We start from the raw sequence: 26,938 nt of genomic DNA on the forward strand, positions 1-26,938 counted from the left end.
AGGACCTAATGCTGGGGGGCTTAAGTGGAGAGGAAATGTTTTGAGTATGATGAGGGCAATGAATGTACAAATGTGCTTTACACAATTGATGTATGTATGGATTGTGATAAGAGTTGTATGAGTCCCCAATAAATAAATAAGTAAAGTATTAAAAAGAAAAAAAGAACCTAATGCAACACGCAGATGATTTCCAACCTACTGATTTAACATGAAGTGTACCCAAAGCATTCTCCTTTCATTAAACCTCTGAAGTTGCTTAGCTCTTTTCACTTGGGAAACTAGCCTTTATGCTATGGATTAAGAGTCATGATGATCCTTCCCCAGCCATAAAGAAGGCACAGCTATTTTATAACAAAATTGAAAAGGAAGACTGAGCAGATTGCAAAGCCTCTGATAGGGGTCTAAGGCATCAGTCAATGTCAAAGCTCTACAATAAAATCCTGTCCCAAACCCTGGACAATGACATCCAAGGGGGTACCAAAAAAATTCAGATGTGATGTGATGGGGATAGTGCATTTGGAGTTTGTTCCACCAGGTCTGACTGTTAATCAAGCTTTCTATTTATAGGTTCAGAAAAGATTGGATAACAGTATGTGACCAAAAAGGCCTGATATGTGTCAGACAGGGGAATGACTTTGCTACCACAACAATGCACCTGCTCGGGCACACAACCATCTCAGTGCATCCGTTTTGGGCAAAAAACAACATGCCTCTCTGGCCCCAAGCACCTTACTCACCTGACCTCGCTCTATGTGACTTCTTTTTGTTTCCATGAATGAAGAGGGACATGAAAGGACAACGATTTGATGATGTAGAGGTGAGAAAACAACAACAGCAAAAACAAAAACAAAAACAAAACGAGGGAGATGCTGTCAGCCATCCAAACAGATGAGTTTGAAAAATGTTTCCAAAAATGGAATCACAGCGTTTACAAATTCATTAAATGTAATGGAGAGTACTTTGAGGTGATAAGGTTGTTTTGTAAAAAAAAATTAAATACATAGCTTTGAAACATTCCGTTTGGGGGCGGGTGTGTGTGTGTACCCCCTTGTATACTATGCATACCTTCCCAGTTACCCATGAGAGTAAGCAGAGGGCAAGCAACTAAAAATATTTATCATCTTACCCTTAATCCTCCATAGTGCTCTTTATTACATCCCTCACCCCAATATTAGCTGTAAACACCTTAAATCCAGCAAGATCAGAATTAATCTGGTGAAAAAGAAGATCCTCAAGGAGATAATGGGCTCAGGCATAAGAACAGTGAAGGTGGCCAAGACCAGGCAGGTTTCTTCTGTCGTGCACTTGGCTCTATGAGATGGAACTGACTTGACAGCATTCAACAATAACCTGTTTAACTATTTCCAAGATGTATTAAGTCACTCAATCTGGAAGCTAAGCTTACTCTTTCTTCACATCCTTTAAACACATTTTGTGGATTCTTTTAATTGTTCCTTCCCCAGTATCTCATTCTGTAATTCCTATCTCTTGACCCTTCATGATATACAGACTATGGACACTTATCTCTAAGTTTTGTTTTTAATATAGTCCTTTTGTTCTCGCTCCTTATTCACGTAGTCAATTTATATTTTGAGAAAAAGTCCCTGTCCCTCTGCTCTTAGTTACACTTTTCTGTTCTTCAACTTGCCCACCACCATTAGTCCATTCTAGCTCATAACTTCCTTATAGGACACAATAGAAATGTCCTACAGGGTCTCAAGGGCTGTAAATCTTTATGAAATCAGACTCCCACATCTGTCTCCTGAAAATAGTTCCCATAAAAAAACATCTTGCTTGTGGTTTTTCCCCCTCCTATTAAGTTATGTGGAGACAAATATGTTGCTATTTTGAACAGTCTATATCCAGTGCCCTGTGCTTAGCATAAAACCTAACACAAAAGTTATTAAAAGTTAAGGTGTTACTTTTACATTAGGACAGAGAAAAGAAAATTACTTAACTAGCTCTTTTATAGTGCTTCAAGGTCCTTAAAATCTTAATACACTATGTGATGAGTGATCAGCTTAATTCACTGTTATCAGCCTTTTCATCAATATTTTTAAGCTTTATAACTGATGGCTATAACCCTTTTATTTTCTCCTTAGTTTTTACTGTTTGGGTTACAGTTCTGATATTATTATTATTGACTTCTTAGCAAATAATGTCATGGACTTTTTTAGAGTATCAATGTAAACTGCAAATATTTTAAATCAGTCAAAATACTAAATAAAAAATTCTACTTCCTATTAATGTGCATACTATTATGTCCCCTATTACATTCCTGTATAATTTTATTTCCTGTTATGCAATAATGTAAATATGTAAAACATTTATGGAGAAATGGAATTAAGAGATCATGGAATTGTTGCATGAACTTTTTGAATCCCCCTCATATGTATTACTATCTCATTTAATCCATTTCTCATTTTACCAAACAAAAACATGTAAACTGAGGTTCAGAGATGCTAATTAACATTTTTGTCCTCATCCTTCTATATAGAAGAACCAGGTTTTAAATCCTCAACCATGTTTTAAATCCTCAACCATGTGACTATAAATTCCATACGACTCCCACTTTTAATAAGGTGTATTATGAAATGCCTAGAAATAATTAATCGAAAGATAAAGAACTATAAAACGTACTTACCTTTGCAAAATTACTGGCAATATTAAATAATTATGCATTAAGATGTATACAATCAGAAAGTTTACTATCTATGCACATTCAAAGACATTAAAATCAATCCCCATTAAATCAAATGATTTTTTTAAACATTCATTAAGAGTACTTTTCTTTCTTAATGTGTTAAATTGTTGAATATAAACAGTTTACATATATACTACCTTCTTTTGAGCAGCTTCCTTCTTTTTCTTGTCGTCTTTTTTCTTTTTCTTTTCTTCCATCAACTGTTCTTCTTCTTGCACTAAATCCCTGAACCACACAGTTGCAATTAACTTTCCCACAATGTATTAAGAAATAAAAATAATGTTGTATATAGGTTTTTAATTGATTATTATTTAAAGAATTAGAAATAATGACACAATAAATGTTTTTCTTTTATCTTCCAATAAAATAAATACAACTTGTGATCTAACTAGGATAGCCTATATACATTACAAATTCACTTTTCTTTACTAAGCTACAAGCAATTGAGCTTTTCTTTTAATCAAAGACAACAACCTAAAATTAGAAATTTTCACATTGGTAAACAAACAATGCCCGCTAATGCTAGAAAGTAAACATATTAAGTCTAGTTATCATCCTTCTGGCCCAATTAACAATTAGTACAAAAAATGGCAATGCCTGGGACTTCCCCCACAATCTTCTTCGACCCAGCTTATATGGGGTACTTTTGACTTTCCTTGTTCTAAACAATTAATTTGCATTTCAGTGAAATACTTCATAAACTATAGGCATCTGTCCCCATACTGTTCCATCAACAGCTGTGAAACAGTCAATAATGCAATTGATTTCCAATTAATGTGCATATAACACACATCATTTCTAGTGGAGGTCTAGAGAAGCTTCAAGGCCAAAGCAAGAACAGTAATAGGCACTGAAGGAAAACTGCCTACGGAACAGAAAGAATGGCAACTCAATCCCTCCCACCTAGCTACCCATTCCAGTACTTTTAAGTCATACATATAAGTGTGTTTGACTTATTAAGGACTGTACATGAATCCAGGATGGATCAAATAAATGCTGCCTGAAATACTAAACTTAACACAGGACACTGGTAGATTTTGGTGTCCCAGATGAAAGCTCTTCTAGGTTACTGCCATTCCTCTCCTATTCACTCCTAAAGCAAAGTTTCTCATCAATACCCCTTACACAACAGAGAACAGGCAATAGACGCCTAGTGGATAATCAGACCTATGCAACTGGAAGCAGAGCACTCCAACTACCCACATTAATTTGGTTTGAAACCTTAACCTTCTTCATAATATCAACAGACAACAAAGAAATACCAGACTCTAAAAGAAATCAAACACAAATGAGAAAGTACTTAGCTGAAGAAGTTGACCAGATAAGCCATGAATTTATTATCAAGTAGACAAGGAGAGGTGCAGGGGCATGAACCTTTGAGGTATTGTGGATGGAATGGACATGGCAATGAGGATGTAGCAAAGATACAATGAGAAAGACAGTCAAGTACATAAGGAATTGGAAGGGCTGCTATAGCTGCACTGTGATGCACTTAGACAAATACATGATGGTTTGATGATGGAAGGGACTGAGGGGAGATGCAGTAGACAGTGAAAAACAAAATCAATGATGTTATGCATAACTGATAATGTAGTAAAGTTAAACATGAGTGTTCAAACAAGTTAAAAGCTAAAAGAAAAATATAACACTAGAGTTCATTGTCCTTTTCTGTGTAGAAATGTTAATCATGGCTAAAGAATCAGCATACCAAAACAAGCTCACTCATACTATAAACCTGGGAAAGTAAAAATAAGCATAATCACATAACAAACCACAAACATGAACACACAGTAAAAGCGAAGGAGAATAAAATGAATTCAAAAGGCAAAGCAGTTACTCTGAGGGAGGGAGGTGGGAGGAGAGAAAAGGGCAGCCCATATTAAGGGCTCGGGTGGAGGGCGGGTGTTTTGAGAATGAGGATGGCAACAGGTGTGCGTATGTGCTTGACACGGTGGATGTATGTGTGGATTGTGGTAAGAATTGTACGAGCCCCCAATAAAATGATTTTTAAAAAGAAGAAAGTTCCTCGAGGCACTTGTCCTGGGGGTCATGCTCTAGAAGACATGGAGAGGTCCAAAGGGAAAAAAAATTGTTTTTTTCCCAAGGAAAAATTTATCACTACCTCACATACTAAGTCTTCCTCAGTCTCAGTTTCTTCATACTAAAAGTAGGGATAAATGGTCACATAAATCTACAGCATTTTTATAGGAACTGAATGAAGAGTGCTTACTATTATGGATTGAATTGGTTCTCCTCAAAATAAGCACCAAATTGGCCAGAATTATGTCATTACCTCCACTTTGTGATCTGATGCAATACTATCTGTTGTACAAGGGCTAATCAAAAAGTAGTGCTCTGGGAGTTTCAGTTTACACACGCATGGGTTTATTCCAAACAAAATGTGTTTAAACAAGCCTCTGTGGTGCAAACAACTTCTCTCAGACATAAACTTGTCTTAAGTTCTCTCAGTCATAAACTTGTCTTAACCTTGTTGAAGTGCCTTCCAAACACAAAGGTATGATCAGAACCGTGTTCTCCAAGGGCATCTGCTAGCTCGGTTAAATTTAAAACACGAGAGGTCTGCTCAGAAGGTTATGGTGACTGTATGGGAGGAACCCACAGGGGTAATCATCATAGATTTTCTCAAGGATACACAATAATTGTGGGAGCTTATTAGGAAGAAGTTTTAAGAAAATAGAAACAGCACTAGTGGGAAAAAGGCGATACTGAGCAAATGTATTCATCAAAACCATGTATCTTGCGTTTTCTAGATCTGCAAGGGATGTCCTAAGACAGCCAACCTACAGCTCTGATCTTGCTGCCTTCAGACTCCTTTCAGTTCCCAAAACACAATCAACATTTAAAAGGTCTATGATTTGAATGAATCCCTCAGGGATCCCAAAACTGTTGCTGTTGTGTGCCATGAAGTTGGTTCCATCTCCTAGCAACCCCATACCCAACAGAGGGTCTTCCTCTTCGGTGCTACCCACCCTTCCTTCCGTTTTACCATGCATGATTCAAAACTGAATCAAAGAGTGCAGAATTCTTTAGGGAGGGTTAGAGTTAGAATCACCACCTTCAAAAGTGTATGTTGGAAGGGTTTGTTGAAAAAAAAAAAAAAACAACCGGAAAGATATGACAAAATACCAATTTATGAACTATCAAGGGCTCATGAGGGAGGGGGGAGCGGGGAGGGAGGGGAAAAATGAGGACCTAATGTCGGGGGTTTGAGTGGGGAGAAAATGTTTTGAGAATGATGTACAAATGCTCTTTACACAATTGATGTGTGTATGGATTGCGATAACAGTTGTATGAGCCCCTAATAAAATGTTTTTTAAAAAGGGAAAAAAAGAAAAAAATCAACCTTGCATATTTTAAAAATAATTTTATGATCATTTAATAATTTCACATTTCAATAATTTTGTTTAATACAGCTTATTTGTAGCAATATCATTTTACTCATGTATCTTCTAACTTCTAAGGTGTTAATGAAACAATATACAGGCAGAATTGGCTGCAAACTGAGTCAAGTTAATTAGAGATATAAAGGAAATTAAACACGAAAGCAGAGATCAGAGGATCTATTACCACCAAAAAAAGAGAAAGGAGTGGAATGCACCCTTTGGACCAGGGTCCTGGGCTGAGAACCATCTAGACCCAGGAGAAGTTTGATGCCAAGACACAATCGAGAATCTCCAGAGAGCCAGGAGACAAGATGAAGAGACAAGAATCTTCCCCCAGAGCTCACAGAGAAAAGGTTTTCCCCTTTAGCTAAATGGGAAACGAAGGAATTTACCTGTTAAAGCCATCCACTGTGGCATTTCTATTTCAGCAGTTGCAGGGAAACACTCAAATGCCCAGTCAATGTATCCTCTCACCAATTTCAGTGTACCTGAAAGATTTTTACTTATCCCGATTGCACGATGTTACAGTGGACACTTACTGTGCTGTTTGACATCTGGAATTTTCAGCGTCCATTCTTTTTGTTGTTCTCAGAATTTTAAGCACTTTCTTCTCTAATCTTATTGAATATCACTGTAATGCTGCTAGTAAGATTGTCCCTGGTTATCTGGAATTTTTTCTCCAGTCCTATCAAAGTTCATTTTAAAAGCTTTTTGATGAGGTTAGCAAGTATTCCGTTTAACACTTAAAAAATGGACCATATTTCCTTTAAAGTTTTAGCTTACTTGTAAGCATGCTTGAAAGGAGAGGGCTTGGAAGATTTCATCATCACAGCCACCAACCAAGCTTTCCCACATTTTCTCCTTCAGAAAGTCAACTAGGAAAAAATACCTGTGCCCAAACCCTTCATTACCAAGGAGTTAAATGTTAGGGGAGACCCATTTAAACTGATGGATTTAATAGGTCTCAGTGTCCCATCACAATTTATATACACTCCACAAAGACAATCTCAAAATTGCAAGTACCTGTGAACCTATCTTTTTGCTCACAAATGCAGGGGCCCCGGCTTGCCCCAGAACTTGATTTTATTTACTTACATGTATAAGGGCTCTGAGGTAGCTTGTTAAGTATCAAGGAGCCCTGGTGGCACTGTTGGGTAGAAGCACTAAACTGTTAACCTCAAGGTGGGCAATTCAAAGACGCCAGCCACTCTGTAGGAGAGAAATGAAGCTATCTGCTCCTATAAAGATTTACAGCCTTGGAAAGTTCTTAGGACCACTACAAGAATCAACTTGATGGGAGTCGGTCTTAAGTATCAATACTAATGAGAAAACTTGCTAGGAAGATGGAAATGTCCTATAAATTTGGTGGTCGCACATGTGCCAAGTCATTCATCTACACATCATAATACATAAATTTACTATATGTAAATTACATCACAAAGTTAATTCTAATACAGGGATTAGAAGGGAGACCCAATGCCATAAGCAGTGCCAGGATGACATATACCAGGCAATCATTCAAGCTAAGCTTCAATTTTTACCCTTATCTTCAGAAATCAATACAAATCATTTACTAATACTATCCAGGAATTGGTTTTCTCAAAAGCATGTATAATAGATTCATCTGTTTTAAATGTAATCTATTCAATAGTTCACTCTAACTTTTAGCAAGTTTTTCCTTGATTAGGCCAAATTCTGTGTGCTGGCTAACTTTTACTCACTGCTCTGAAGAATAAAATTAAATGTTAAAACTGGATTAAAAAGCTGCAATGGCTGTACTGGGCAATTTATATTCTAATTTAATTATCACCAATGTGACGAGTAAAGTTGTTGCCAGCTGCCTTCAACTTGGTCCCAATTTATGACGATTGTACACACAATGGAAAAACACACCACCACCATTTGTTGGGTTAAATTTTAAATCCTGTGACCTATAGGCTTTCACTGGCTGATTTTTGGAAGTACAACAACAAGCCTTCTCACTAGTTCATCTTTGAGAGTGCTACTAAAAACTGCTCAGCATCATAGCACTATGCAAGTCTCCACGGACAGGTAGTGACTATGCAGGGTACACTAGCCAGGAATAGAACAAAGGGTCTCTCCTGCATGGAAGGGATCCATTCTACTACCGCTGCCTTCATGTTTAAATACATTCCCTTTTATACATGAAGAAACTTAAGATTCATAAGAGTTAAACTTGTCCAAGGGCATATAGCTTGTACACAAAGTAATGTTATTCAAAGAGTCAAAAGTCTTTCCCTTCCCATGGTACCTCACTGGTATCCTCTTCAGGACCCACAGAGACTCAATGTCTTTGCTCTGAATAGGCTAAGGAACAGATCTGCTTACGAACAGAATACCTTTCCCCTAGACTGTGAGCCTCCACAGTATTTTTTATTTCATTCCATCTTCTACAAGAACCCTTGAAACACAATGTATAGTAGGAAACACAAAGTAATAGAACTCCGAGAATATGTGGGTGTAGTTATGAGCAAGAAAAGCCAACTATCAAGAAAAAAACAGTCACTAGTTTTAACGAGACCTTTTAAGAGAGCAATTACGCGTGCACACGCGCGCGCACACAATGCAACTAGCGTAGCTATAAAATTGGGAGAGCCAAAAGTGTGTCCTTCTAAAAAAAATTCATAAAAAGTGCAAAACCTCTGACAGAGAACTTTAAAGTACCTGGAATGAGTTAATTCTCTGCTTCCAAAATTATTGAGTAAGAATTATATATAATGTTTAATCAATCACCAATTAAATACAGAACACACTGTGTTTGCTTCAGCAGCACATAGACCAAAAACAAAAAGAAATACAGCACACATTCACTCTGACAGCCTAGCAGTCTGCTATCCACTAGGAGAACCCATAGAGAAAACATGATTTCAATTTCATAGGAAAAATAACTGAACACAGAGTAATACACAACCAGGAAGTCTAATACTCTGTTAGGAAGTTCAGAAAGTGACACGAGTCTGAGCTACAGCCACAGAAGGCTTCCTGGAACAGTTGTTAATCTAGGCTTTGAAAAGAGGCAGTGCTACAATAGACACAAAAGGGAAGTAGTGCTTTAGGCAAGAAGTACACTAACAGGTATGGGCACAAAGAAAACACAGAGACTTGTAGCATGGGAACTTCAGGAAGGAATGTTAACTGGAAGAGAAAAAAAGGAGGGAATGGGGCTGGGAAGCAGTAGGAAGTAAGTTGGCGAAATCGGGTGGGAAGGTTGCTGCAATAAATCCTCCTGAATGTGCAACGGTCTGAACCGTGACAGCACAGTGGAAAGTGAAAGCAAAAGATAAATCTAAGACAATAAGGAACAAGATGGAGTAGGTGGCAATATTAGTGAGAGATGACAGTAGAAAGTGAAATTAATGACAACTCCAGATTTTGAAAATCAAAATTTCTGCTAGAAATGATCATATGGAACACAAAGTTCAAGATTTTATTTTTTTTACTTTACTTTCAGGAAGGAGAAAACAGGAGCATTTCTATTCTGATATCGAAGCCAGTTTGTATGTTATAAGCAAGTTATAAAAGTTTGCCTTCTGCCATATATATGTGTGTGTATATATATATATATACATACATACATACATACATACATACGTGCTGAACTGGGGTAAAACAAAACATACATTTCCCCTTAAGAGACACCACCTATTTTATTTTCTCCCTGACATCCTGCTTCCCCTTCTATTTGATCACCTCCTCTTTTTAAGTCTTCTTCTTTGCCTACTAGTTAATCACCACAGTCAGTGTAGCATTACACAATAGGAAGACACTGGTAGCATTCAAAACTTTAAATTCACCAGCTGAAAGAGATATACACCCAACTGTAGGAAAATATTAGGTAAGAGAGTGAAGTCAAGGTTTAGATCAGTTTTCTGGAACTTTGGCAGTGAATCAAAGAGAACAGGATAAAATTAGGCTTTGGAGATGGTTTTTGCTAGTGATTTTTCTTTCTTTTTTTTAATAAGGAGTCCTGCTGATGTAGTGGGTTGCATATTGGGCTGCTAACAGCAAATTCAGCAATTCAAAACCACCAGCTGCTCTTTGGGAGAAAGATGAGAGTTCTTACTCTCATTAAGATTTACAGTCTCAAAAAGCCACAGTGGCAGTTCTATTCTGTCCTATGGGGTCACTATAAATCAGAAGCAACTCAATGTAAGTGAGTTTTGGGTTTTGCTTTTTGTTTGACCACTTATCAAGAAGTGTAAATGGGGTTAACAAAAAACAAAAGTTCAGAGAAGTGACAGTGGAGGAGGTAACATGAAAAGACATTAGTTCTCAATCACAGGTAGTTAAATATCCATCAATTTGGAAGTAGCTAAGTAAAAGTGATATAGCCATTAAATGGAATACTATGCAGCTGTTAAGGAGTTAAGAGGAGTCCCTGGAGAGTGCTGAGAATTAACGTGCTTAACTATTAAGTGAAAGTTTAAGGACCCTAATTCCCCTTAGAGACACCTTCAAAAAAGTGCTGGAGATCTACTTGTGAAAACCAGATTCTAATCGGGCACAGATGGTGTCACAGGAGTGAGAACAGACTTGACAGCAGCTGGTAGGTTCAGAACATGAAATCTGGAAGAGAAAAAACACACCATGAAAATCTCTAGGTCCTAATGTGAGAAGATCTGGAAGATGCATATTAATTGGAAAAGTAATTTTCATTATGCTATCTTTTGTGTAAGACAGGGAAAATATAAATAAATACCCACATATGCTTGTACTGGAGTGTACAAACCTAAAATCTTATAAAAATACCTGAGGCAGGAGTATACTAAGAAAAGGACACAATCAATAGGATGGATGGCAGCAATGTTAAATATTTCTAAATAGTATGTCATTTTGAACTATAAAGCATAGATAGGCTAAAAGTTTACATTTGCAGGTACAGGTGGTGGTGATGAAGAATAGTCACATCTTCATAAAAATGAAGGTAGTAACATTTGAGATTTGAAGGTCTGTATCATTTCAAAAAGAGGCTACACAGTTGAAGGGCAACACTCATCTGTCAGTTTGTTGCACTATGATGGCTTGCATGTTGCTGTAATATTACAAACGATGCCACCAGTACTTGAAATACAACCAGGGTCACCCATAGTGGGCAGGTTTCAACAGAGCTTCCGGATAAAGACAAGATAGGAAGAAAAAGGCTAAGCACTTCTGGAAAATAAGCCACCGAAATCCTACAAATACCAACAGAATACTATCTGACATAGTGCCAGAAGTTGAGTCCTTCAAAGTAGAGTTAATCTTTTTTTTTTTTTTTTTTTCAAAGTAGAGTTAATCTTAAAGACATGGATGGAGCAAAGCTTTCGAGACCTTTACTTTCTTGTGTCAATTCTCAAGATGAGAAGAAACAGCTGTAAACGTTCACTAGTAATAGAAAGTGGAATGGATGAAGCATGAATCTAGGAAAATTAGAAGTTGTCAAAATAAAATGGAGTACATAAAGTTCAATATCCTGGGCGTTGACGAGCTAAGATATACTGGTATTGACCATTGTGAATTGGACAATCACAGATTCTACTCTGCCTAGAATGACAAATGAATCACATTTGCATTCATTGTCAAAAAAGAACATTTCAAGATCTATCCTGAATGAAATGCAATGTTTCAGTCATAGGATAATAACCATATGCCTACAATGAAGATCAGTCAATATGACTAGAATGCAAATTTACACATCAACCAATAAATCCAAGCGACGATTTCTACCAACTTCTGCAGCTTGAACCAGGGAAGTTGCTTAGTGGTTACACGCTGGGTTGCTACTGGCAGGGCCAGTAGTTTGAAACTCAGGAGAAAGCTCAGGCTTTTTACTCCTATAAAGAGTTAACAGTCTTGGTAATCCACAGGGACAGTTTTACCCTGTTGTATAGGGCTGCTATCTAAGTCGGAATCAACACAAAGGCAGTGAGTTTACCAGGAGAGATCAATCCCTGGAAAAGCACATCCTGCTCGGGAGGAGAGTTAAAAAGACCCATGACGAGCAGGACTAACACAGTGGCTGCACCGATGCAACAAAAACAAGTGTGAGGATGGCACAGGGCCAGGGTGTTCTGTTTGTTTCACACAGGGTCGATATGAGCTGGACCCAACTTGCCAGCAAGTATCAAACAAACATGAAAACCAACTTTTCATGTGATCTTGGATTGAATCTGACTTAAAAGAGGGGGAGGATATTATTGAGACTAGCCTGATTTTAGAAAAACAGAAACTACACTGACAGGAATAAAGGTAAAAGGACATCACGTCTTATTTAAGGGGGAAAAGGTATGCACATAAAGAGGGAATACAGCAAATGTGGCTAAATTTTAACATTTAGGGATATGTGACTGAAGGACTTTTCAATTCTATTCTTGTAGCATTTCTCTACATTTAAAATTATTTCTAAATAAAGAACTCAGGTTAAGGAAAGCTGGTGAGATTGAGAGAATAATAGACAGTCTACCAGAATGGCAGAAGCACTCTCGTTTACAAAGCACTGAAGATATGTTCCCCATTGTGAACTCACACCTCTCAAAACAGGAATTGATATTATTCACGTGACAGTGAAATTCACCAAGGATCAGAAACTCTCCAGATAGTACAAGGCTGACCCTCAAAACGAGTCTTCTAAATCAACTACTATTAATACTACTACTATCACCGCTATCTACTACTATCAAGTTAATTCCAATTCTTAGCAACCCTATAGGGCAGAGTAGAACTCTTCATTGGACTGCCAAGAATTAAACTGCCCCATCTTCTTCCTGGAGTGTCAGGGGTATTCAAACCACTCACCTGCAGGTTAGCAGCCAAGTACTTTACCCATATGACACCAGAGGGCCTCCTCCTCCACCACCTAAATTCTACTCTTTTGAGACGTAATTATAATTCCTTCATGATTTTTTCCAGTCTGTACAAAAACCTAGTCCTTGACCTCTAATGAAATAATGCTAATTTGCTAATTATTAATCTTCCAAATAATCAATTCTGCTTGTGCTATATTTGATTGATCCCGATTGTTACTTCCTTACCTGTACGTGTTGCTCTGCTAACGGCAAAGTCAGCAGTTTGAAACTACCAGCAGCTCCGATGAGTTAGTCTTGGAAACCCACAGGGGCAGCGTTACCCTGCCCTACAGTGTCACTGAATCGGCACCGCCTCAATGGCAGTGAGTCTGGTTTTGGTACCCTTATTAAGCAGTAACTCCATTACCACCCTGAAAATGCATGTTATAAAGGGACTTCAAAAGTTCTGGGGGAAATCAATTTAAAGATAAAGGAATTTGTCCACAAATGTTATGAAGCCCCCTCATATTAATAAAGAACAAAAATTACACAATGACCTCATATAGAATAAAGAAAAACCATATGATGAAATCTAAAATCCTTTTATAACACAACACACACATACACACAAAAAAATCAACAAACTTAGAAAACATCATCTATGAAAAACCCAGATCATGTGAGGTGTCAATGGGATCAGGTATCAGGCATCAAGACCCAAAACAAAATCTACCCAATGTGGATGGCCGGGGTTGGGGGGGTGGTTGCGTGTGGAGTGAAGACCCAAAGCCCATCTGTAGACTATCGGACATCCCCTCACAGAAGGGTCACAAGGAAGAGATGAACCAGCCAGGGTGCAGTACAGCACCGAAGAAACACACTTTCTTCTAGTTCCTTAATGCTTCCTTCTCCCCACTATCATGACCTCAATTCTACCTTACAATTCTACCTTCGGATTAAACCAGAACATGTACACTGTTACAGATAAGAGCCCGCACCACAGGGAATACAGGATAGATAAACCCCTCAGGGCCAACAATGAGACTAGAGATACCAGTAGGATAAGGCAAAGAAGGGGGGAGAAAGGGGGCATAGATCACAAGGATCAATATATAACCCCCTTCCAGGGGGATGAACAACAGAAAAGTGGATGAAGGGAGAAAGAGGATGATTTAAGATATGAAAATAATAATCTATAACTTATCAAGGATTCATGAGGGAGGGTTGGCAGGGGAGGGAGAGGGAAAGGGAGAGGGAAAAATGAGGAACTGATATAAAGGGCTCAAATAGAAAGAAGATGCTTTGAAAATTATGATGGCAGCATATGTACAAATGTGCTTGACACAATGGATGATAGTGTGGATTGTGATAAGAGATGTAAGACCCAATAAAAGAATTTAATTTTTTTTAAAAGAAAAACCCAGATCACACTTACTGGTAAAAAAGGATTAACTTTTCCCTAAGACTGTTCCTAAGGGAAAAAATGCTCAATTTTCCCACTTCTATTCAACAATGCAATGAAAGTTCTTGCCAAAGGAAATAAAAAAAACACTCAGATTATAAATATACTAAAACTTTCTCTGTTCAGATTACAAGATCTTATATATAAAAAATCCTAAAGATTATCTGTATATAAACAAATTAAAACTAATGTGTTTAGTACATCTGCACGATGTAGAATCAACAAAAACAATTATCTCTATGTTAGCAATAAACAATCCAAAATTAAAATTAATAAAGAAATTCCATTAAAAGTAGTATAAAACAGAATAAAAATACTTATGAATGAATTAAACAAAATACTTGCTGCAAGTCTTATGTACGAAAATGCCAGATGTCACTGAAAAAACTGAAGTCCTAAATACATGGAAGACATCTCAAATTTATGAACTAGAAGACTTCAGCAGATTGTAGTACTCTCCAAACTGGCCATATTCAACACCATTCCTATCAAAAGTAGAGCTGACTTTTTTGTGGAAATTGGAAAGTTGATATTAAAAGTTGGTATGGGAATGCAGGGGACCCAGAATAGTCAATACAATCATGAAAATCAACAAAGTTAAAAGGACTCACACTTCCTGATTTCAAACCTACTACAATAGTTATCAAGATTGTACAGAACGAACATTGAGAGTCTAGAAATAATCTCTCACATTACTTGATTTTCAACTATGGTGCCAAGATGAAGTTATCAATAGCGGGTGCTAGAACTACTGGATAGTCACAAAGGTATCTACCTTATAGCACATACAAAAATTAACTCAAAATGGGTCACAGACCTACGTTTAACAACTAAAGCTATAAGATTCTTTAAAGAAATCACAGAAGTAAATCTTTGTGAATTCAGATTGGTATGAACAATGCAAACAACAAAAAATTACCAAAAAGTAAAATATGTGTTTCAAAGGACATCCTTGTGAAAATAAACCATACATGAAATGGAAAAAAAAATACTAAAAATCATACCATTTCCCCAAAAATAAGACAGTGTCTTATACTAATTTTTGCTCCCAAAGATGCGCTACGTCTTATTTTCAGGGTATGTCTTATTTTTCCATGAAGACGACTATGGCACACATTTATTGTTTATTGTTTTATTGAAAGAGACCTCACATTTCCTGCCTGCTCCGGCTGCACTGCAGCCAACAGTGAGCTGCGCAGCAGCGCCAGCTTACAGTCCAGAGCCCAGAGTTATGGTAGCTTTGATAGGGCTTATTTTCGGGGAGGTCTTATTTTCAGGGGGATGCCTTATATTTCAGCGAGAGGCAAACTGTAAGTAGGTCTTATTTTCGGGGGATGGCTTACTTTCGGGGAAACAGGGTATGTCCGATGAGAAACTCATACCCAAATAGAGAAAAGGACCCTTATAACATAATAACGTAATTTTAAATGAGCAAATGATTTAAACACAGATTTCCAAAGAATATATATGAATGGCCAACATGCACATGAAACAACATTAAATATCAGTGAAATACAAATCAAAACTAGAATGAGATATCACTTTACGCCCACTAAAACAAATCAAAATAAAACCATTATGAAGTTGTTTGTTCTGACTCACAGCAACCCCGTGTGTTACTGAATCAAACTGCTGTGTAAGGTTTATTTTGGCTTTCATCTTTATGAAAGCAGACCTCCAGGCCTTTCTCTCAAGGCACATCTGGGTGCATTTCCACCACCAAGCTTTAGGTTAACAGACCTGACGACACCCAAGCGCTCACTGCCATTGAGTCAATGCAGACTCATAGCGCCACTATTCAGTAGGGTGTGCGTTTCTGAGACTGTAACTTGTAAAAAGCCCAGTCCTTTCATGAGGAGCAAGGAGAGGCTAGTGGTTTCAAATTGTTAAAGTGATAGTTAGCGATGTGTCACATAACTACTGTACCACAGGGCTTCTGGCCATTCCCAGTAAGGTTGTTAAAAAAAGGGGAAAAAAGCATGTGGTACAAATGGTTAAGCATTTACTATAAGCCCAAAAGTTGACAGTTCAAGCCCTATCAGAGGCCCCTCAGAAGATTGGCCTAGCAATCTGTTTCTGAAAGGCCACAGCCTTAAAAACTCTATGGAATTTTGCACATATGGGATCATAAGTCAGAATCAACCTGACAGCAATTACCAACAAATGAGGATATGAATTAGAAACCTGAAACCTGATATAGCCATACAGTGGAATATTTTTTAGCCACAAAAAGAACTAACAAATGCCACAACACTGATTAACCTTGAAAACATTGTTACGTGAAAGACATTAGATACAAAAGGCCACATATTGTATTATTTCATCCATATGAAATATCCAGGAGCTAGAAGGAAGGGCAATTGGGGACAAACTGCTAATGGGTACCAGGTTTCTTTCTGGATGATGAAAATGTTCTGGAATTAGATCATGGTGAGAGCTGTACAACTTTGTAAACACACTAAAAACACAGTATAAAATTTCAAAATAAATTATCTCGTAATCAATGACTATTAAAAACAACATCAAGGGGTAAACTGAAGGGAACAACATTCCAAGAGGCGAGCCCGAGTTTGAGGGTAGGGCAAGAGGAAGACACCGCGGCAGCGAACTTACCACAGACCAGGAGTGTGGGCTTGAACTGCAGAGTCATTTGGGACCCTGGCAAAGGTGCCTTAGAAATGAACGACAAGCTCAGCACTCAACTAACTTGTAGCAGGATAAAGAGTGAACATTTAATGTCCCTTTCTAGTTTTAAATAATAAGTACAGTGAACCCTCGCCACTTCGCGCTTCGACTTCCACGGCTTCACTCTATCGCGGTTTTTGCGGAACAGCACCCACTGCCTACACCCACTCCTTCAGAGGAAAAAGACGGCGACCCACCTGTAGAGTACATCCCTTAAGTCATTTCATAGGCTATTGATTACAGTATTTGTAAGAACTATGTATAATAATACTGTATGTGAAATATGTAATACTGTAAACTAGATGCTATAAATAATATAATAAATAATAAACGATAATTGCAACGTCCAAAATGTTTTACTGTATTTTCCCTTTTTCATTTAATAAATTGGGTAATACGAGTGTAATGGTGACTAAAGGGTGTTTTTTCATGTCCTCTATGCTCTAACTACGAAAATATTTGATTTACAAATAAGGAATCCTACTTCGCGGAATTTCATTTATCACGGTAGGGTCTAGAACCGATTAACCGCGATAAACGAGGGTTCACTGTATCTCACATGGCTCCTCTTGCCTACCAAAAATCAAATCCATTGCCTTCAGCCACGTACTTGAACTACTGAGCCACCAAGGCCCCTTGGTCATTGTAGAAATTCTCAAATATGTGAAACATTATTTCTCTATATCTGTTACAAAGTTAGTTACCAAAGGGAAAGTAATGCTCCAAAATAAATTTAAAATCAGTGTCTTTATTTGAGGCATCTCTGTATGTGCACATGTGTTTGGGGACAACGAAGAAAGAGAAAGAAGGCGCCAAAGTCAACAAAACATAGGTGTCATAACGATAAACAGATCCAGTATCACTACAGCAAGCTGCTCAAAGGATGCTAGCCAACCGAAAACCACTAGCAGTGAGAGGAAAATGAATCAGCTTGTTTGTTATTGTACAAAAGCTAATCGATCACTGTAAAAAAGTTCTGTAAGGCTTCAACCAAGTTTCAATCTGTTTTGAACATTCCACTTGCAACAGGAAGTCAGGTGAGTCATCAAAACATACTACTGCTAAAGAAATCGTGTTCCCCCAATTACTAGAATATGCTAAGATTTCTGTTCTATAGTGAACACATATACACACATAGTAACACAGACCATTTTTAAAAAATAAGGTCATTTTCACTCTCAGAAGCATATGTACCTTTAGTCCTCGGCATATAGATTTTGGTTGAGTTGAATTTGTAATATATTATGAGCTGTGACTGGCAATAAATAAGTAAGGTCATTTTAAATAGGAAATGTAAACTACTTTGTGTGTGCCTGTGCTTCCTATGCTTTGGGAGATTGCGGGGCAATGCTTTAGGTCAGATGAACCACAAAGACCCTGCAGAACAGAGCAGAACTGCCCTACATGGCTTCTCAGACTAAATATTTATGGAAGGCACATTTTCCCCTCGAAGAGCAGCTGGTGGGCTTGAACCACTGACCTTATTGTTTGCAAGTGAGCGCTTAAGCTCTATGCCAACAGGGCTCTTAGTCTATAGTCAATTACACCTATTCTCAGTATTGAACCTCAATATTTCCCCTTTACTGATTGATACCATTCTGCTGCTCCGAAATCCTCCCAATAATGCCGTCAACACTCATAATCTTTGGGGAGTTATGACCCTCCTTTCAAATCTGAAAAAAAACAAACAAAACTAAGATCTGCGTTGGCGCTCTCCCCTGAAAAAAATTATATAAAAAAAAAAAAATCTGATTTTAAGGGGCCGGGGGGGAGATTATTTTAAAAATAAACTAGAAAACACACACACATGCAATTTTCCAAACCACTTTGTGGGACCTTTGTGGGACCTAGTCCTTCTGGGGAACAGAACCCCTCCTGTTCTGGTGACACATTGTCATTCAACTTCAACTAGGCATTCTTTTAAAGAATATATACAAGTACAGTTTCAATGTTTCATTTTCTTACTAGGGTCATCAGTTCATCATTATCAAAGGAACCAATAGTATCTGCAGGATGATGTTGTTATTGTTGTTAAGTGCCATCAAGTTGATTTTTGACTCCTATCAATCCCAATTGACAGAGCAGCACTCCTAAGGTTTTCCAGGCTGTAAATCTTTGTAAAAACAGATCTCCAGGTCTTTCTCCGACAGAGCTTCTGAGTGGGTTTGAATTATCGCCTTCAGTGAGGTCAAGCACTTAACCATTGTGCCACCTGGGCTCTTGGCTTTCTTTTTCAGGCTAGCCCTTCATGGAAGTGGCACTCACTGCAACGGATCAATTTCAAAGGGAGATCTATAATTGCTGTTAACCTCAAATATTTAAAATTACACCTCCATTTAAATGGCTTGCTATTTCCTAAAATGAAAGACGTCAAATTAGAGTGAAGGGACTTAAGAAAAATAGTTGCCATCAGTCAATTCCTACTGTGGCAACCCCATGCAAAGTAGCACTGTGTGCTTCGATGAAATTTCAGCGGCTGATTTTTCTCAGAAAGATCTCCAGGCCTTCCCTTTCTTCCTTTTTCTCAATTTTAGATCATTTTTTTCATTCTGATATCCATTATTACAACTACTGTCTCTATAGATACACCTACCTTGGATTTCACACAAGCTATACATATACATACACACACCCTCCAAGAAAAGAAGAATCTGAATCCAAAAGAAAGAAAATAATATAATCTAAAGAAACTTAAATGAGTTGAATGAACATTTGGCAAAATGCTAAACTTTAACCTAACTACCTCTGCAGTAAATCCACTTTCAAATGCACACTCTCTCTGAAGACTACTCATACCCCCAGTCAAGGGTTCAAAGGATTCAATGGCAACTTAATCTATGTGGGGGCTGTGAATGGATTTTGGGTTTTCACTGCCATCCATAGCCTTTTGAAAATCACATGTGCAGAATTTAAGTACTAATACATTGGCCTCATCTGATCTTGTATTATTTGCAATCCTTGGATTACACAGGATAGTGTGCTCCCTTCATCTGGACTTAGCTGACACTTAGATGGCTGCTTGTTTTAAGGAAAGCCAAGAGCTATTCTTTCTGATAGGTAGGCAATCTCATTTTTTCATGTTTTGCAGTAGCACCCATAGCTTAAGCTATCAGTTCCTGAGAACAGATATTGAGCAGGGCTACATCACAAGAACTAATTCTTAGAGCTTACAATTAAGTCTGAGCTCAAAATCCAATCATATATCTAATGTATGTAGTATATATAATACACACACGTGCGCGCACACGAGCCCTGGTTGCAAAGTGGTTATCAGCTGGGCTGCTAAATGAAGGTTAGTCTCTAGAAACCACTCGTCGAGAGAAAGATGAAGCTTTCTACTACCATTAAGAATTACAGTCTCTCCTCCTGCCCCCGCCCCCTACCCCCCACTATCATGATCCCAATTCTACCTTGCAAGTCTGGCTAGACCAGAGGATGTACACTGGTACAGATAGGAACTGGAAACACAGGGAATCCAGGACAGATGATCCCTTCAGGACCAGTAGTGTAAGTGTAGAGGGAGAGTGGGTTGGAAAGGGGGAACCAATTACAAGGATCTACATGTGACCTCCTCCCTAGGGGACGGACAACAGAAAAGTGGGTGAAGGGAGACGTCGGACAGGGCATATGACAAAATAATTAATAAATTATCAAGGGGTCATGGGGGGGGAGGGGCAGATGCCAGGGGCTTAAGTGGAGAGCAAATGTTTTGAGAATGATGAGGGCAATGAATGTACAAATGTGCTTTACGCAATTGATGTATGGATTGTGATAAGAGTTGTATGAGCCCCTAATAAAATGATTTTTTAAAAAAAGGATTACAGTCTCAGAAACCCACAGAAGAAGTTATATCCTGTCCTACAGGGTTGCTTTATGTCAGCATCGACTTGATGGCACTGTTTGGTTTGGTTTTATATATATCCCTGGTCTACTTTAGAGGCAGAATTACCAACTTCTTGGAAAACAATTTAAGCAACCTGCAGGAGATATTTAGTAATTCTAGTAATATCATTAATCTAATCAATGCTATAGGATTTAATATACAAGTGAGAAAATGAAACTTTACCTACATTGGAAAGCTGATTAGACTTACCGTAACTACATCAAATATTCACTTGTACAGATTAAAAGCAAGTGACTGAACATTGCTTAAAGAAAACAGTAAGAGTTACACACAAGGCAGAAATTTTGATACCACTAAGGCAAAACCATACAACTAATCTTACTGCTGAGTCAATTCAGACTCATAGCAACCCTATAGGGCAGAGGGGAACTGCCCCCCTTTGGGTTCCCAAAACTTTTAAATCTCTACAGGAGTAGATAGCATCATCTTTCTCTTGAGGAGAGGCTAGTGGGGTCAAACCATATGATGAAGTCTAAAGTAAACCTTGTTGAGAACAAATACATCATCAACTATGGGATATTTGTGCCAAAAAGGTTTAATGTAGGCTTACTCATATGGAAACAATCAGACAAATCCGAGGTGAAGCCTGCAAAACTAGCCAGCTTGTACTATTCCAAAATGTCAATGCCATAAAGGCAGCAGAGAACCTAGAGAAGTGTCCTAATATAACAAGACTAAAGAAACAACACAGCCCTAGATGAAGGAGTTGGAGTGGGGTAGAGGGAGAGAAAAAGCAGCTATGAATACATCCTTGGGCCAAATGGGGAAATGTTAATATGGGCTAAATAGCAGTATCACAAAGTTACATTTGTGATCATCTAATTGTTATACAAAATATCCTTGTTTGGGGGAGATAGAAGTTGCCATATTTGGATGTAAAATATCATGATAAAATAAATTTGGTAAAATTAATACTTAAATCTGGGTAAATAGGTATTCACTGAATTATTCTTGTTTCCTGAAGGTTAGGAAAAATATTTTTAAATTTAAAATAGGAAGACTTCTTGATTTTTAAATGAAGGATTTATCACATCCAAATACTACACAGAAAACATACTAACTTCATTATGGCAATGCTTTTGAGGTTGTAACAAAATACGGCACATAACTTCTACTTAGACAATACACCCTATATTAAACTCACTAATAGAATCTGCATATGCATGAATCATATGTATTTTTAATTGTTCAATTGTTCTTTTTCAGAAAGGAGAAACTAAAAAAAAGGGAGAAACCAAAATCTGGATTTTTTCCCCCTGCTGTGCAATATAAATAAAATACTGCTGGGGAAGGTGGGGATGCACAACACTAGAGTTAGAATAAAAAACCTGCCAGCTCTGTCATTTGTTAAGAGAATATAACCTTGAGCAAGTTATTTGATCTGTCTCAACCATAGCTTTCATTTGTCACGTGAATGGTTTCAGAATACTGGTTGGTCTCCCAGGTCAAGTCCCGCTTTAAATACTCAATGATTTTGACCATGGTCTCCAAAATACATGTATTTTTAATTAACTGGACAAATTGTAGGAGTTTTGTTTGTTTTCTTAACAAATGAGGAAAAAAACGTAACTTCTCTCCCCATACTCCAACTACTTTTTGACCTCCAATTCTGTTCAGGGACTGGGTTTATTTTCTATTCACTCAAGATGGCAACCTCCTGGTACTCAGTTTATACCTCAGTATCTCATGCACTCATCTCTTTCCTACTACTCCTTCAATACATGTCCTCATCAGCTGTAGCCCAGATCTAGTTGACTGCCCATCACAAATCCTGGTGTAGATGTTATTTTGATCACATTACTGACCTTGTCCAAAAGCACTACTCCCTATTTATGCACAAGTTCAACCTAAGATTCAAGAACCTACAAATTTATCTCTAACTAGTCTGCTATATTTTTTTTTAATTCAGTTGAACTTAAGTATCCACCACTATTTAGAAAAACAAAACTAATTTGGTGTCTCCACTTCTGCTCTAGTAGTATTCTGCCCTTTTCGCTGCCTAGGAGCCTTGTGGCACTGTCAGGTAAGCAAGGCACTGATGCTAACCACAAGGTCAGCGATTCTCTCCCACCAGCTACTCGGAAGATGGAGCAGTCTGCTCCTGTAAAGATTTAGTTTCAAGAACCCTACATATCAGTCACAATCAACTTAATGGCATTGGGTTTGGTTGTGAGATTTTATATTGATCACCTCCATGTAGACAAGATAGCTCCATCTTTTGAATGCCCATGACACTGACATATTATGACAGTATCAATGAGTAATAGTGAATAAAGAAAGTTTCCTAAAGCAACAAACTAAATTGATCACTTCTGCCAATTTGGTTTAGCTGGAAGTGGCTGCCTGGCATACATACCATCTTCAGTAGAATCTGCAGGTTAGCAGAGAAGAAGAATGGCACCACATCTTTGACACTCAAGAGACCAGAGCTTCCAAACTGGGGTTCCACATAAAGGGACTTGGGCATCCCTGGTATTAAAGAATGCTGAAATCAGTTTAAGATTTAAAGATTTTGAGATTTTACATTAAAAATCCAAATGTTTGGTTAACTTCAGAAAAAAAGATTTACAATAGTTCTTATTTGGCATATCACAACTTTTCAGTTGGTTGTATCTGGGGGGAGGGGGCGTTACTGACAGATGCTGTCGAACACCCTATAATGAAAAGGCAACACTTACAATTATGTATTATCCAGTTCAAAAGAGTTGACAGTACGCAGGTTGAAAAACTCTGATCTGAAAGTATTGCACACATGGGGTTTTCTCTCACCAAAGAGATTTTCAAAAATTCAAAAGGTAAAAAAGAACCACCTTTATTTAACAAGAGATAAGGTATCGCAGAGTCAAGCTAAAAAACCAAACTCACTGCCATGGAGTCGATGCCAAATCACAGCAACCCTTTAAGACAGGGTGGGTTTCTGAGACTGTAACTTTACAGGAGTATAAAGCCCTGTCTTTCTCCCCAAAGCCAGACAGCACATCCAATTTCTAGTGGTGAGGGCTCCTATTAACTTACTTAACCTATTCCCACTTCAAATCTTCATTTTAAAAGTGGAAATAACAAGAGGATAAGCTCTGAGCCACTAATCAAGAGGTTAGCGGTTCATGCACCAGCTACTCCATGGGAAAAAGATGAGGCTCTCTGCTCCAGTAAAGACTTTAGTCATAGAAACCTTACGGAGCAGCTCTTTCCTGCCCTATGAGCCGGAAGCAGTTTGTTGACCATGGATTTTTCCAATGGTGTTGCAAAAATCAGATAGTACATGTAAAATCTTTGGAATAGCATGCCTGGCCGATAGTCAAAACTCACGACATGGAGTCAATGATGACTCATAGCGACTGCCCGTGGGCTTGAGCCTATAACTGTTTTGGGAGTAAAAGTCCAGCCTTTCTCCCTCCGAGCTGCTGATGGTTTTGAACTGCCAACCATGTGGATCCCAGCCCAAACTGTAGCCACTACACCACCAGAGTTCCTTAGTAGATAATCAACTTAGCTACTTCCATTCTTTCCCTCTCCAGTGCCTAGTCCTATAGTTGGAATATATTAGATGCTCGGTAAATGCTTGCAAAATTAACACTTTTGACTGAAGACATATAAAGTTCAGCTGCGGAGTCAACGCCAACCCCCACAGACTCCCGTGGACAAAGGACAACTGCCCCATAGGATTTCCAAGGCTATAAATCTTATGGAAGTAGACTGACCTGTATTTCTCCCTCAGAACTCCAACACAAGAGCTCTTTAAAGACATATGCTCTCCTTTTTTAGGAAAAAGGAGGCAATGAGCTAGGGATGAAGCTGCAAGGAAACACATGCCCACCTAACCACATCTCTCGCCTCAGAACATCTTTAACCTTTAGGGCATATTCATCTTTTTTTCCCCCCCATATTCATCTCTTAATGAACTCCCACTATCTTCTTGATATTTACTTTCTCTTTTTGTTAATGTCTTCTGAGGTGCTAAAGATTTGCAAACACAGTAACAGGATGGAATGTTACTTTGAGCCCACTTATATTGTACCCATTTATATACCCGTCATATTCTAGATTTTAAATACTATTGGTGGCCAGGGGCAGCACTCAAATTCTTTTTTACATAACCCAAGAGGCTTTGGCGGGCCCAAAACTCTCTTTTTGAAGATTAGGCACCAAGAGGTTAAGGGACTTACCAAGAGTCAAGGTCACATTGTAAGTGGCAGAGGCGGAATTTTAACTCTGATACCTTGATGATGACTTGTGCACTACAAGTTCTACTGAGCCATCATAGACATATAAAAGTAAAGAATGTTCAATGAGGTCCTAGGGATAAACCTCCATACAGTTAACTGACAAAGCAAAAATAGATGGAGAAATAGACACGAATGCCAAAAACCTATAGGCAGCTAAAATCACAACATAATAATTCAACAAGCTTTGTTTTACTGATTCCATATTTTAACATTTCTTCAATAGCCATGATAACAAAAAATTAGTTAAATATCCAAGTTATTTACTCAGTGATGTGAGGCTTAATTTCTTTTTAAAAATCCCAACATTATTCTGAGTAGCCAGAAAACCTCTTATTTGGTAAGCCAATGATACCCAACTTTCACCAACAGAAAAGATTCTTTAATGATCACATGAATAGAATAAAGGCTGTAAAATTCAAAAAGCCAGCAATTTGATATATGTGGGGGAAATGCTCAAATGATTAAATGGGATTAGAAACCTCAACATAGGAAGCATCAAGAGCAAATACATAAAAGATGTGAGGTATGAGAAACACCATGTATTTTTCTGTCCAAGTGAAAGAAACTGGGTTTGGAAGTGGGGAGCGGGGAGGGAGGGGGGGGGGGAATGAGGAGCTGATACCAAAGACTTACGAGGAGAGCAAATATTTTGAGGATGAGGGCAATGAATGTACAAATGTGCTTGACACAATTGATGTACGTATGGATCGTGATAAGAGTTGTATGAGCCCTCAATAAATGATTTTAAAAAAAAAGAAAAACTGGGTTCACTGATTTGGTTAATCTAGACACATCTGAATGTTCCAGTATGACGCAAAAGAAAGTGATTAAGGAAGGAAAAGACTATACAACAGAAAATGAATGTCAAAAGGACTTAAGTACAGTGCAATGCCTTGATTCTTAAGCAATTACAGCTCAATAAAGCTAAACATTTCCATAAAGGCATTGTTTAAAACAAACACACTTTACAGTGATGACTTACGTTACCAATGCAAAAACACAGTGGCCCAATAAAAACGGTAACCACTTACTATGAACAGATTTTCAATGATTTTATCTGCTGTTATAAAGCACACACACTCACATGCAGGTCCAAAGGAAAACAAAACGCAGTTTATGCTTGGTAAAGTTCAAGGGCAAAACTGTTTCCAGTGCAACAGAACGCGCCCCACTACGATGGGTAGAGAAAAAAATAAGAAAGGAAGGAAAAAGAGCGAACACATAGTATCTTTTTATAAAGGCAACAATGTGACTCCAAAGTAATAACGGGGAAGCCAAAACGGCTTGACAGCCCGCCATAAGGGCCGCCTCAATCGTGAGTCACACAATGCCTGCAACCATTTACAACAGTAATTAATGCACAAGTCCCCTAATTAAATTCTAAAAGGGTGAGAATGCTTTAACTAAGTTTACAAGAATGGCTTTTCACTGTTGTCCCCCCACCCCCACCACCACCACCACCCGCGAGAAAGGAACACACGCGTAATTACGCATCCCCGGGGCAATCCCTCCACCGATCTTCCCGCTGGCCGCTTCTCCAGCATGTCTGCTCCCGGCCTGCGAAAGGCGACCGAAAACGACACGAGGAACTTCCACCCGCGAGACAGACCCGGGGAGGCGGCAAGCACACGGGGAACGCAAGGGCCGAGCGCAGGCTCGCCCATCTTACCTGCTTAGATTTCTTTCGACGTCTTTGGTAGCTTTAGCTTCCAATTCTCTGCAACAGAAAAAGCGAGCAAGACGCGCGTGAAAACCGAGCCGCTGTGGC

The 26,938-nt window shown here is 38.3% G+C and overlaps 1 protein-coding gene across 1 annotated transcript in view; it reads right to left on the bottom strand.

Annotated features, from left to right (window-relative positions):
- The window catches only part of TNRC6A (trinucleotide repeat containing adaptor 6A), a 210,379-nt gene that overhangs the window by 91,453 nt on the left and 91,988 nt on the right, over nt 1-26,938 (bottom strand). The window contains exons 3-4 of the mRNA XM_045285958.1: nt 26,840-26,887; nt 2,842-2,929 (exon numbers count right to left, since the gene is read on the bottom strand). Of these exons, the coding sequence (XP_045141893.1) occupies nt 2,842-2,929; nt 26,840-26,887 (136 nt within the window). The remainder of the gene's footprint in view (nt 1-2,841; nt 2,930-26,839; nt 26,888-26,938) is intronic.

Source organism: Echinops telfairi, unplaced genomic scaffold, assembly GCF_000313985.2.
Source record: "Echinops telfairi isolate 266 unplaced genomic scaffold, ASM31398v2 ScPeMD7_5;HRSCAF=22, whole genome shotgun sequence".
Lineage (NCBI taxonomy): Eukaryota > Metazoa > Chordata > Mammalia > Afrosoricida > Tenrecidae > Echinops > Echinops telfairi.